Genomic DNA, 14,255 nt, shown 5'->3' on the forward strand with positions numbered 1-14,255 from the left:
ACGAAAGATGGCCAAAAGAAGCGGCGCCAGTACCGGAAGATGAGAACGTCCATCTGTGCCACCTCCACCGCAGTGACGGGTTTAGGCGAGTATTATAAAAAGTGTTTATGTTGTACACAGCAGCCTGGGCTCTTATATACAACATGTTAGAATACTGTATATAAGAGCTCAGTGGTGGTGGCTGCAGCTTATAGGGCAAAAAAAACAAAAAAAAAACAACAACTTGACAGGTTCCCTTTAATCCAATTCCCTGTAAAGCAACCACTCTAAGTACCTACTTTCCATGTTTTGCCCAGTAATTTACGCATATCTCAGCTGGCAGCGGATGCCACCCTCGGCTTGTGTGCGGTCATCAGAGGTTTAGTGCATGTCCAGGACTCTGGCTATAGAAGTTTCATGCTCTCTACTAACAGTAGTAGTCTCGGGCTGAGTGCACATCCTAACATGGGATAAATATTCTAGAATCACCTTATGGAAACCAGAACCATGACCCGAGATAACCCCAGTTATCAGCCATTAACAGTTCAGATTGCTGTAGGGATATAGATGTAGCCACATGAACACATTCAGAATTTGGTCAGTATTTTTCATCAGTATTTAGCCAAAATCAAGAGTAGAACAATCAGAGGAAAAGTATAATAGAAACACGGGCACAGATTCTGCATTTCTTACCCACTCCTGGTTTTGGCTTACAAACACTAATGTAAAATACTAAGCAAATACTCGACGTGGGCCAAGACTGAGCCTAGTTTATCAGCATGTACTAGCTATGCATTCTGCACTACTACATCTTTGGAGTGTGCTTTAGACACGAGCCTGCATGTATCCTGCATATGCATCTCCGGTCTTTTTTGTTGCACAGGCTGGCAGTATAAATGTCTCCACAGCCATCATTCAATCAAAGAGTTACACAAACTGATATCTGGTTATTACGGATTTATGTACAATGTCAAAGTGGCAAACCATATGACAAATTTGGGAGGTAGGTTATCTTCACCACCCCCCTAGTCTCAGATCTTGTGCATCTGCTGTAAAAGCAGATGGTATTAAAAGGGTTATTCCCATATTTATAGTATAGGGTATAACTGGTTGCTAGGAGCAATCCTATAAACCACAAGAATGGCGTTCTCTACAGAGCCCCTTCTTGAATGGAGCGGAGGTGCACATGCTCGCTCTTCACTGCATTTGTTGTCTATGTGACTGCTACACATAGTCGAGCGTTCGACGCTGCTTTCTCCAGGAGTTGCCTAAACAATAAATTCAGGGCTATGATTAGAGTTGAGCGAGTACCCAACTATTCGTACTCGCTATACTCATGACGAGTACTGTCTAATACTTGTGTATTCATTCAGAACGTCAATGGGGAAAAACTCGCAATGTAACGAGTAACCCGAATTCCGCACTATTCACTACTCGCACGAATAGTACGGAATTCAGGTTACTCGTTACTTTGCAAGTTTTTCCCCATTGACTGGCATTGCACACGCTATTCAGAACAAATACACAAGTAGTAGAACGTACTCGTTATGAATATAGTGAGTATGAATAGTTAGATACTCACTGAACTCTAGCTATGATGGAGACAGCCCCATTCTCAGGCTCTCCAGGGGTCCTGGTGGTCAGACCCTCCAGCGATCAGCAAAGGTATCCCCCATCTTATGGATACAGGATCATTTACTATTTTGGGAATAACCTTTTAAATATAAGTCTCCAATAATATTGTGTCTAAAGCAAGGTGCACAGTCCTGTTGCATTGGACACTGATGATCAGCGAAGTATAAAATGACAAAGTCTGATATAAAAAAAAAATTAAACTGCTTTCTTCTTTTTCTTCTTCTTTGAGGTCTTTTCTGTTGCTTCATCCACCACACTGGGCTCCTGTGCTTCTTTCCTCTTTTTGGAGCTGGTTTTTTCCATCACTGTGTCCATGTTGTTCCAGACCTCATCCTCTTCCTCTTTTACATCTTCCGCTTCAGCTGGGGTTACATCTTCATCCTGAAGATTTAAGAGTGAAATTAATGTATACTGCTAATATATGTGCAGTGAAAACACGTATCTAAGTGCATAGACTTCCTATCATCCTCGTAAGTGATAAATCTGTTTTTTCTTTTTCAGATGCAGTAAGTGCACATTAAGATGTGCTGAGCACGGCCATTAAATGACGGCCGATCGGCTACACGCTCTTGTCCAGCACACACATAATGGCCTGTTCAGACCACAACGCTGTGCACATAAAAACTACTGACTGCATTAATAATCATTCTGTATATATAGAGAATCATGTTATAGGCAGCAGATCATCTGGTCACACAGGATAACGCGTTACTGGCTCTAAAATACATCACCCCACAACAAACAAGGATTAGGCTAGTTGTCGAATGTTTGCGGGCTGATTGTCAACGAATGTTCCTATGTATTCCTATTCCCAAATTATCATCCCGTAGAGCTGGGCCATTGGGCTCAATTAGACGTCCATAGAGTTCAGTCCGATATCGGATTGCAATACAGGGACTGGCCACTGGTCTCCCAACCCAAGCAGGACAGATATGAGGCAGTCACAGTTGGGACGGTGGAGGCCAGGCTTTAGGGGTCTGCGCAAGGACCAATTGGCACAAATGCCTGAATGAGCCTTTACTGTGAAGCTTCAAATTACATAAATCACCTCTTTTAAAAAAGGATTTGATGCCTCAAGGACAAGCCTTTTTCAGGGCGGCACGGTGGCTCAGTGGTTAGCACTGCAGCCTTGCGGCGCTGGGGCCCTGAACAAATAAAGTACTTTGTATGTTCTCTCCATGTTTGTGTGGGTTTCCTCCAGGTTCTCCGGTTTTCTCCCACACTCCAAAGACATACAGATAGGGAATTTAGATTTTAAGCCCCAATGGGGACAGTGATGCCAATGTATGTTAAACACTGTGGAATTAATGGCGCCATATGTTATGATTATTATAATTTAGCAAGCAATTATGTATCTATTTTAATAACAAAAAAGGCAGCAGAGAAAAAAAAAAAAGGATGTTAGGATGATGTGATGAAATCCTCTTGTTGACTCGTCCTTCACTGATGTGTCCTACATGTACACAGCCTCTGCAGCAGACTTCAGGCCTTGGCAGTCTTGTACTATGGCACGTCACCACTGAAGTCAGAGATAAGTGATACGTAAACATGTAGGACATCATCTACAGGACAAGTCATGATGATGGATGAGGACCAGAAGTGCTGGAGCAGTAGGCGGACTTTGACCTGTTGAACAAGGTAGAAGTACATTCGAAAGATGACAAGTAGACGCCCTGTTGATGACATACTCGGACATGTTCCCTCTTGACCCTCCTAGGGGGGACGTGGGGGTGGACTACAAAATGTCCTAATATCTGGCATCAACAAGTTAGGTATAGGGCATCTCGCTCTTTTTTTATATACTTCTGGGCTGTCCTGTGTTCAGATTGTTTTGTTTTTTGGGAACAGACAAAAGGATCCAAAGTCAAATGGATTTGTTGTATTACTAATTTACTCATGTAAACTGAAGCAGAGGGAACACATTAATGATGATTATGGGGAACATACAGGGTGGTCCAAAAGTAGGTGGACAGTATGTGTAATAGGGTTATCAAACATGGTGTAAAGTGAAACTGACTCAGTTGCCCTTAGCAACCAATCAGATTCCACCTTTCATTTTCCAAAGAGTCCGTGAAGAATGAAAAGTGGAATCTGATTGGTTGCTAAGGGCAACTGAGTCAGTTTCACTTTACAGCATGTTTGATAACCCTATTAGGCTACATGCGCACGTTGCATCTTTGTGTTCACAAACTGCAGCCAAAGCTGCACGTTGTCAGAGAGAGCCTGGAAAGGTCACAAAAAATTGTAATTGCAGGTGCGTTTTTGCTGCGTTTTTGGTGCATTTTTCACAACATGCCTTTTTGCGGTGTTTTTGTGACAAATGTTGACAAACGCAGGAAGAATGAACATGCTGCATTTTTTTGTCACAAAATTTTGACAAAACACTGACAAAAAAAGAGAATTTTGTTACTTACCGTAAATTCTTTTTCTTATAGTTCCGTATTGGGAGACCCAGACAATGGGTGTTTAGCTTTTGCCTCCGGAGGACACACAAAGTACTACACTCAAAAGTGTAGCTCCTCCCTCTGAGCTTATACACCCCCTGGAGAACCAGATCTAGCCAGTTTAGTGCAAAAGCTGAAGGAGAATAGCCACCCACAAGTAAAAACAGAGCAAGAACCGGAACAACCGGAGACTCTGTCCACGACAACAGCCGGTGATAACACGCGGAACAAGAAACTGCCAACAGGCAACAGGGAGGGTGCTGGGTCTCCCAATACGGAACTATAAGAAAAAGAATTTACGGTAAGTAAACAAAATTCTCTTTTTCTTTATCGTTCCTATGGGAGACCCAGACAATGGGACGTCTCAAAGCAGTCCATGGGTGGGAATAAACATAAAAACTAAGAAGTAGGCGGAGCCTAACTTCACAAATGGGCGACAGCCGCCTGAAGGATGCGTCTGCCCAAGCTCGCATCTGCCGAAGCATGAGCACGCACTTGGTAGTGCTTTGAAAAGGTATGCAGGCTAGTCCAAGTGGCAGCCTGACAGACTTGCTGAGCCGTAGCCTGGTGCCTGAAAGCCCAAGAGGCACCGACAGCTCTGGTCGAGTGTGCCTTGATCCCCGGCGGGGGAGGCACCTGAGAACACTGGTAGGCATCCGAAATGGTCGACCTAATCCAACGGGCTAAGGTCGGCTTAGAAGCAGAGAGGCCCTTGCGCAGACCTGTGGTTAGCACAAAAAGAGAGGTGCACCGCCTAAGAGCAGCGGTGCGAGACACATAGATCCGGAGAGCACGCACCAGATCCAGAGTATGCAACGCTTTTTCAAAGCGATGAACAGGAGCCGGAAAAAAGGAAGGTAGGGTAATGTCCTGGTTAAGGTGGAAAGGAGAGACCACCTTAGGAAGAAAGTCCGGAGTCGGACGGAGAACCACCTTGTCTTGATGAAAAAACAAAAAAGGTGACTCCGAAGAGAGCGCAGCCAAATCAGAGACTCTCCTGAGGGAAGTTATGACCACTAGAAAGGCCACTTTCTGTGAAAGACGAAACAAAGAATCCTCCCTAAGAGGCTCAAAGGGGGGTTTCTGCAAAACCGTGAGAACCAAATTGAGGTCCCAGGGATCCAAGGGCCGCCGGTAAGGCGGAATGATGTGAGACGCGCCCTGCAAGAAGGTGCGGACCTGAGCCAGCCGGGCGATACGCCGCTGGAACAGCACTGACAGAGCCGAGACTTGTCCCTTGAGAGAGTTGAGGGACAGTCCCAGCTGCAGACCGGACTGTAGAAAGGACAGAAGGGTCGGCAAGGAAAAAGGCCAAGGAGGATGGCCGGAAGAGCGACACCAGGACAGGAAAATTTTCCAAGTCCTGTGATAGATCTTGGCAGAGGAAGACTTACGGGCCCGAGTCATAGTGGAAATGACTTCAGGAGGAATACCAGAAGCCGTCAAGATCCAGGACTCAAGAGCCACGCCGTCAATCTGAGAGCCGCAGAATTCTGGCGGAAAAACGGACCTTGTGAGAGAAGGTCTGGACGGTCCGGAAGATGCCACGGCACCTCTACGGACAGATGGAGCAGGTCTGGGTACCAAGCTCGCCTGGGCCAGTCCGGAACAATGAGGATGACTCGACAGCCCTCCATTCTGATCTTGCGCAAAACTCTGGGCAAGAGAGCTAGAGGGGAAACACGTAGGACAGACTAAACTGGGACCAGTCTTGAACCAGAGCGTCCGCGGCGAATGCCTGATGATCGTGGGAGCGAGCCACGTAAACCGGAACCTTGTTGTTGTGACGGGATGCCATTAGGTCCACGTCCGGAGTGCCCCACTTGCGGCAGATTGACTGAAACACTGCCGGATGCAGGGACCACTCGCCACTGTCCACGGTTTGACGGCTGAGATAATCTGCCTCCCAGTTTTCCACGCCTGGGATGTGGACTGCAGATATGGTGGACTTGGAGGTACAGCGCATCCTTCAATGGGCGGAGGACTCCAACATTGCCAGGCGGCTGCGTGTCCCGCCCTGGTGATTGATGTAGGCAACCGCTGTCGCGTTGTCTGACTGGACTCTGATGTGCTTGCCCGCCAATAGGTGGTGAAAAGCTAGGAGAGCCAGAAGCACGGCTCTGGTTTACAGCACATTGATCGAGAGGGCTGACTCGGACGGAGTCCAAGTGCCCTGTGCTCGGTGGTGGAGACATACCGCTCCCCAGCCGGATAGACTGGCATCCGTGGTGAGGATCACCCAGGACGGGGCCAGGAAGGAGCGCCCCTGAGACAGAGAGAGGGGCCGAAGCCACCACTGAAGAGAGCTCCTGGTCTGTGGCGACAGAGCCTCTAACCTGTGCAAGGAGGAAGGCCGCTTGTCCCAACAGCGGAGAATGTCCAGCTGCAGTGGACGCAGATGGAACTGGGCAAAGGGAACAGCCTCCATTGACGCCACCATCTGACCCAGCACCTGCATCAGGTGCCTGATGGAACAACGGCGGGGCCTCAGCAGAGAGCGCACCGCCAGTTGGAGGGACTGCTGTTTGATTAAGGGCAACTTCACAAGTGCCGGCAGAGTCTCGAACTGCATCCCTAGGTACGTGAGCCTCTGGGTCGGGGTCAGAGTGGATTTGGGCAGATTGACAAGCCACCCGAATTGGGCTAGAGTGGCGAGAGTGAGCGAGACACTCCGCTGACAGTCTGCGCTGGATGAAGCCTTGACTAGAAGGTCGTCCAGGTAAGGAATCACTGCCAACCCCTGGAGGTGCAGAACCGCAACCACTGCTGCCATGACCTTGGTGAATACCCGAGGGGCCATGGCTAACCCGAAGGGAAGAGCCACGAATTGGAAATGTTCCTCTCCGATTGCAAAACGTAGCCAACGCTGGTGTGAAACTGCAATTGGCACATGCAGATAGGCATCTTTGATGTCGATGGATGCCAGGAAATCCCCTTGGGTCATTGAGGCAATGACTGACCGCAGAGACTCCATGCGAAAATGCCGCACCTGAACATGCTTGTTGAGAAGCTTGAGATCCAGGATGGGCCGGAAGGAACCGTCCTTTTTGGGGACTAGGAAGAGATTTGAGTAGAAACCTCTGAACCGTTCCCGGGCGGGAACCGGTACAATTACTCCGTTGGTCTGCAAGGATGCCACGGCCTGAGAGAAGGCGGCGGCCTTGGAGCAGGGGGGAGTTGACAGAAAAAATCTGTCTGGCGGTCTGGAAGAGAATTCTATCCTGTAGCCGTGGGAGATGATATCCCGCACCCACTGATTGGAGACGTGTTGAAACCACGCGTCGCCAAAGTGGGAGAGCCTGCCACCGACTAAGGACGTTGCTGGCGCGGACAGATAGTCATGAGGAGGCTGCCTTAGTGGCAGCAGCTCCTGCGGTCTTCTGGGGACGCGCTTTTGTGCGCCAGTTGGATTTTTGGTCCTTGGCTGAGTTAGTGGACGAGGCCGAGGGCTTAGAGGACGACCAGTTAGAGGAACGAAAGCTCGACTGATTCCTACCCTGGACAGGTTTCCTGGTTTTGGTTTGTGGCATGGAAGTACTCTTCCCGCCAGTAGCTTCCTTAATAATTTCATCCAGCTGTTCACCGAACAGCCGGGACCCAGCAAAAGGGAGTCCAGCAAGGTACTTCTTTGAAGAAGCATCTGCCTTCCACTCTCGAAGCCACAAGATCCTGCGGATAGCGAGGGAATTAGCCGAAGCCACCGCAGTGCGGTGAGAAGCCTCCAGCATGGCAGACATGGCATAGGATGAAAAAGCTGAAGCTTGGGAAGTTAAGGTAACCATTTCGTGCATAGATTCCCTGGCGAGGGAATGCATCTCCTCTAGAGAAGCAGAGATGGCTTTGAGAGCCCACACTGCTGCAAAAGTCGGGGAGAACGAGGCCCCTGCCGCCTCATATACAGATTTGGCCAGAAGGTCAACCTGGCGGTCAGTGGAATCCTTAAGAGAGGTGCCATCAGCCACTGATACAACGGTCCGGGCTGAGAGTCTAGACACCGGAGGGTCTACCTTTGGTGAATGAGCCCACTCCTTGACCACCTCAGGTGGAAAGGGAAAACGGTCATCAGAACCACGCTTTGGGAAGCGTTTGTCAGGACAGGCCCTGGGCTTGGTCACAGCGGCCTGAAAACTGTAGTGGTTAAAGAACACACTCTTTGTCCTCTTAGGCGAGGTAAACTGGTGCTTTTCTGCCAGAGAGGGTTGTTCCTCCGATACTAGCGGATTGAGATCCAGTACAGAATTAATGGACGCAATCAAGTCACTAAGATCTGAGTCACTTTCGGACAGATCAATGGGGCACATGGAGTTAGCCTCCGAGCCCCCTGTAAAGGCATCCTCCTCGTCCTGCGAGTCAGCTTCTGAAACAGAGCTGCGGGACGAGGAAGGAGAGGGAACCCTGCGTCTCCTCTTAGGAGGACGGGGTCTGGGACCAGATGATGAATCCTCTGTGAGCTCCGCTGAGAGAGCCCTAGCAGCAGAGGCACCCTGTGAAGGGGGCTGATGCATGTTCAGCAAAGTCCTGGACAGCTGTCCCATGGAGTCGGCAAAAGACTGGGAGATAGACCTAGATAAGGATTCTACCCAAGCCGGTGGTTCAGCCACAGGAGCCGGAGCGACCACTGGGGGTGCGATTCCAGGCTGAGGCATCGTCAGGTTAGAGCAGGCATCACAATGTGGATAGGTGCTCGGTTCAGGCAGTAGGAGCTTACATGCAGTGCATACTGAATACAGCTTTGGAGCCTTGCTCCTCGTGTGAGACATGCTGCTGGAGTGGGGGCTCTGCCAGAATGACCCCCAGAGAGTATATACAGAGGTCCACAACCAGAGGTTGTGGCTTACCAGACCGCTGGAGAGGTGTTGTGTGCCCTCCAGATCCCGAAGCCCGGACCCCCAAGCACCTCAGCAGGGATGCTGCAGACCAGTGCTGATCGCAGGGAAAACGCTGAGAAAATGGCCGCCGGAGCGAAGAGAGGGGGCGGGACTTACTCTGGGAGCGGGATCTGGAGGGCCATAGAGACTTACAGGGGAGGAGACATGTACTCAGTGAGGAGTGTCCCTTCCCTGTGCAGAACGGCCGCTGGGCGGAGCCGCGCTGTCCCTCTGCATGAATGACATGCGAGGGCAGTGAAACCGAAACTAGGCCTCCGGCGAAGCCGGGGCCTAAATTTGAGCGGTGCGGCCGGCGCGCAGGCACCATCGGCGCGGTTCTCAGGCGACAGCCAGAGAACCCGCCGGAAATGTCATAAAACTCACTCAGCACACTCTCCCACAACAATAAAGTACAAGGGACCCCCAATATATAAACGTCTCAGGTACTTAGCTTGCTGAGACGCAGGGTTCCAAGTCCCTGGGGATGAGTGCTCCGGTCCAGCAGGATCCTGAAGGGCTGCGGATGGAGACCGGTCTCCTGCCAAGCATGGAGAACCGTGCTGGCTCCCACTTCAAGCCAGAGCCCAGGAGGGATGGTGAAGGAGCACGGCATGTAAGGCTCCAGCCTTGGAATCAACCTTAAAAGGGGTTATCCGGCTTATTTTGTTTTTTTTTCATTATTTCCCTATTGGGCTACATTGGGGCAGGTAAGTAGATAGAGACCACTTACCTGCCCTGCTGTCAGCCCCTCTCCCCCGGCTCAGAGCGGTCATGTGACCGCTCCTGTCGCGATTTTGCTGCTTCCGGTCATTTCATGTCAACATGGGCAGGGCCATGTTGACATGCAAATGTGTTACAGCATGTCGCCTCCCTGCTGGGTGTCTACAGTAGGAGGAGTCCCCGCCCCCTTCCCTGCACCCTCCCACACATTCCCCCGCACCTCTTTTACTCTCCAGTAACCTCCCCCTGCACTGCTGTGGGGTCCGTGACCTGGGGGCGGGGCCTGGCGGCAGCTGCCGTGGTGTCAGCTCCAGCACCGGGCCCCCTGCTCAGGATCACACATTCAAATGTACCGGCATTACAGATGACAGATCACCGATGCCGGTATATTTGAAAGTGCTGATGAGAAGGAGCGCAGCGCTGCTTCTCATCACTGTCCCTCCGGCTGTCTGTGCTCTCTTCAGCACAGCGGTGACGTCACTACTGTGCTGATATGTCCAGAGCACAGACAGCTGGCGAACGTGCAGGAGCGGCGGGGACCGAGGACAGGTGAGTATGTACTCCACATGTGTTCCCGATGGGGATGGGGGGGGTTGCAGAGCCATATGTGTGCGTGTGCAGAGCCATATGTGTGTGTGTGCGCGGTGCAGAGCCATATGTGTGCGTGTGCGGTACAGAGCCATATGTGTGCGGGTGCGGTGCAGAGCCATATGTGTGCATGTGCGTGTGCAGAGCCATATGTGTGCGTGTGCAGAGCCATATGTGTGCATGTGCGTGTGCAGAGCCATATGTGTGCGTGTGCAGAGCCATATGTGTGCGTGTGCGGTGCAGAGCCCGATGTGGGGCTGTTATTTGCAATGCTGTAGTGATGCCAGGTCAGGTGCTGGGGAAGAATACTGACAGGGAATGTGTGTGCAGGGGGCGGGCAGAGGGCGGGGCTGGACACTGGGGTGGGCGGTGACAGCTCTGACTGAGGTTTTGCACAGGAAGTGGTCAGTTTGCTGGAGCTGAATGTAAACAAGAGCTGCAGAGAATAAAGGGATAATTCAAGAGGAACAAAAGTTAGAAAACAAAAAATAACAATGTAGGTGTGATTTATATGACAATACAGCACAGATAAACTCAAAAATGTTTGTTAAGACTTCCGGCTCCTGCGCTGATCATGTAGGACACAGGACGCCTGAGCTCTGTCATTCCCTGCAGCTCTGACATATATACCGGACAACCCACCAGCCTCCCCCGCTCCATTCCACCGGTGAGTGAAGTTGCTACATGCAGGGAAGTTCATGGGGAGCCGTGGAGATAATTACTTGAAACAGCGCGGTGAATTTCGCTCTCCCCCTCCCTCTCAAGATCTGGCAGCGTGATAAAGATGGCGCCGGAGCCTTCCCTGCACTAAAATCAGATCTGTACACAGAGAGCAGGACGCAGCTTACCTTGCACTCACTCCCCCAGCACTAAGCAGTTAACCGGCAGCAGAATAATAAATCTCCTGGAGTCCTGATAAGATATCAGCAGCAAACAACACGCTACTGACAAGTTCTGCAAAGAGCTAAGAGTTAAAAAGCTGGGAATCCCTGGGCCCTTCCCCCATCTTGTCCAGACCTGTGCATAAGCAGGTGCTGAATCTCTAGGCATACAGACTCAGTGCAAAGCTCTGGAGAAAGTGAAAGAAGCTGAAGGAGGGAAGTTTAAACATACATCCCTGCAAAGTTTCAGGACAGTGAGAATTCATATAACTCTGGCAGGGGGGAGAAAGGGGTGAAAGTGAGAATAAACAAAAGGGGGAGCAGAATCAAGATTTGTCTGACAACCCACACTAAATCAGTGTCAAAACTTACGTCCCTTCATTCACTATTTGATGGAAAGATACCTGCTGCGCAGCAGCTCCAAAACACAAAATCCTCATACATCCAGCGTACAGTGTGAAAAAAAGATTGTGACTGCCCATACAGAATTAAGTGTCCCTCGGTCACCTGAAAATACTCATCAGATGGAGATGGAGGATTCCCCGGGGACCCCGGATGTATTCAAAACAGTGGAGGGTATGGATTATAAGCGTCTGGCTGATGAAGTCGCCAATCGTTTGCTACCTGACATCTCCGCTACAATTAAAGCATCAATAGCAAAAGCTCTCAGTGCCATACAGAACCAACTTGATGAGACGGTGGAACAGGTTGCGGCTATGGAAACCAAAATGTCGACGTTAGAGGAGGACTTCAGCTCTGACCACACTACAGTCATGCGTCTGGCCAGGGAGAATCTGACCCTGAGGGACCGTGTGGACGATCTAGAGAACCGCTCCAGAAGAAGCAATTTGCGCATTGTCGGCCTGCCTGAAACATACCCGGTTGGTGAGCTACGTACATTGTGTGAATCCACTATTCCTACAACCCTGGGAGTAGCAGGAAGGAGAAAAGTGGAAAGGGTGCACCGCATTGGTCCGCCAAGGAGAGGTGATGAGAGTGAAAATAACAGACGCCCAAGACAAGTCATAATGAAATACTTGGACTTCTCCGATAAACAGGAAATATTACAGGCATACAAGAAATTGAAACATCCCTTGGAGGTGAAAGGCTCGCGCATCTTGCTCTTCGAGGATTTTTCTGCGGAGGTCACACGGCAGCGGAGGGCATTCTCATACATATGCTCTGCCTTATTTAAGAGAAATATACGCTTCCAGTTAAAGTACCCGGCAACGTTGATTATCAGACATCAGGATGGATCCTACAATTCTTTCTCAAGTCCAAAGGAGGCAGAGGCCTTTATTGAGCGGATCAGCAGTCCTCGTGACCTCAGGAATTCTCCAGGACAAGGGCGCAACGACTCACCGAACCAGAGAGTGACCAAAGGGAGCTCTGTGAAGCACGCTACAGCTTCCCCGAAGGACCGGAGACAACAAAACAAGGAACTTAAGGGAACCTGAGACAAATAGACAAATGTCGGATGTGTAAAGTTCAAGGTGGGACACCTGTTTTTGATTTAGGCTGGAGAAGCCGCAGTGGAAAAAGTTCAAGAAATCTGAGGCGGAGGAAAGGAAAGAGAACTTTTCTTTTTTTTTTTTTTTTTTTCCTTCTCTCTCTTTCTTTGTAGGTGGGACACTCCTTTATATTGGTTAAACGCTATAAGTATAAGGTTGACTGAGCTTGGAAAATGATCAGAAAAAAGTGAAGTCTGAGTATTATGGTATAGTTGGGGGGGGGAGGGGAGGGAGATGTTTGAAATGTTTGGGGATTTTGGATTCAAGTGAAGTAGCAAAGATTTTACACAGAGTTATTATTACTACTACTCTCACTATTGCAAGTGAGCACTATGTTCAATTGTCTAATTGGTTGAATTTTTTTTTTTTGGCAAGAGAGGGCAGCAAAAACATGGTAAACGAAAGTCAGGATTTCCATTTATTACATGTGCTTTATGAGAATAGTCACCTGGAATGTTAAGGGGTTACGTTCCCCCCAAAAAAGAATTAAGATATTACGCCACCTTAATCGCCTCAAACCGGACATTGCGCTCCTTCAGGAAACTCATCTGGAAGGTTCAGACATGCAGAGGATGGGGAAATTATGGGTTGGAGGAGTCTATGGGTCATCTTCAGTTAAAAGGAAAGCAGGGGTTATTACATTAGTAAGTAGGAGATTACAACATCAAGTCCTGGAAACATATGCAGACACGGAAGGTAGGGTTCAGATGATCTCAGTGGAGATACCTGGAGGAATTTATAAAATCTTTAATATTTATGCCCCGAACGAAAACAACAAATCATTCTTTCAACGACTTGAGGCCAAAATTTTAGAACATGCCCATTTTAATCTAATAATTGGGGGGGATTTCAACTCGGTGGTATCTGTGCTAGAGGACAGGAAAAATGCTAAAGGCCCCCCAAATGTACCGCGCGGCCATGATAAAGTTATGCGTCCTCTGTTAAATGCCACGGCCTTATGGGATGCGTGGAGACTACTGCACCCTCAGGATAGGGAATTTACGCACTATTCACATGCTAATAGCTCCTGGTCTCGCATTGACTACTTTCTTATTTCAGGGAACCTGGTACGTGCGCTCCACTCAGCTACTATCCAGGATTTGGTGATTTCTGACCATGCCCCGGTGGTGCTAGACCTAGCAAACATTTATCCCAGAGGAACGGACTATCTGTGGAGATATCCTTCCTTCCTTAAAGATAACGAAGATTTTTCCTTGAAATTAAAGGAATGGTGGACGGAATTTATGGTACATAATGATCAACATAAAGACACACCTATGTTATTATGGGACACGGCGAAGGCAGTATTACGGGGCAGAACGATAGCACATGTTTCCTATTTGAAGAAAAAGGCTCATCTTAAATTTACTGAAACCTCCCATAAATTGAGGGAAGCATATACTTCTTTTCAAAAGCATCCTGATAGGGACCATAGAGATAGATGGGTAATAGCCCAAAGAGCTTTTAATGAGTGGGCGGAAAAACGGGAACAAATGGCTAGGTCAATGCAAGAAGCTACATTACATCGCTTTGGAAATAAAGCAGGGAAAATACTGGCCAACTTAGCGAAAAATAGGATTATAACTCAGGGACCCATGGAAATAAAAAATCAAAAGGGGGAGATACACA

At 49.1% G+C, this 14,255-nt stretch overlaps 1 protein-coding gene across 2 annotated transcripts in view; it reads right to left on the reverse strand.

Annotated features, from left to right (window-relative positions):
* Positions 1–1,525: 1,525 nt before the first annotated feature.
* The window catches only part of WDR74 (WD repeat domain 74), a 53,010-nt gene continuing 40,280 nt past the window's right edge, over positions 1,526–14,255 (reverse strand). For both annotated transcript variants that reach the window (XM_075325830.1, XM_075325829.1), the window contains one exon: positions 1,526–1,995. In XM_075325830.1, the coding sequence (XP_075181945.1) occupies positions 1,810–1,995 (186 nt within the window). In that variant the 3' untranslated portion in view covers positions 1,526–1,809. The remainder of the gene's footprint in view (positions 1,996–14,255) is intronic.

This window comes from Anomaloglossus baeobatrachus, chromosome 10 (assembly GCF_048569485.1).
Source record: "Anomaloglossus baeobatrachus isolate aAnoBae1 chromosome 10, aAnoBae1.hap1, whole genome shotgun sequence".
NCBI classification, from domain to species: Eukaryota; Metazoa; Chordata; class Amphibia; order Anura; family Aromobatidae; genus Anomaloglossus; species Anomaloglossus baeobatrachus.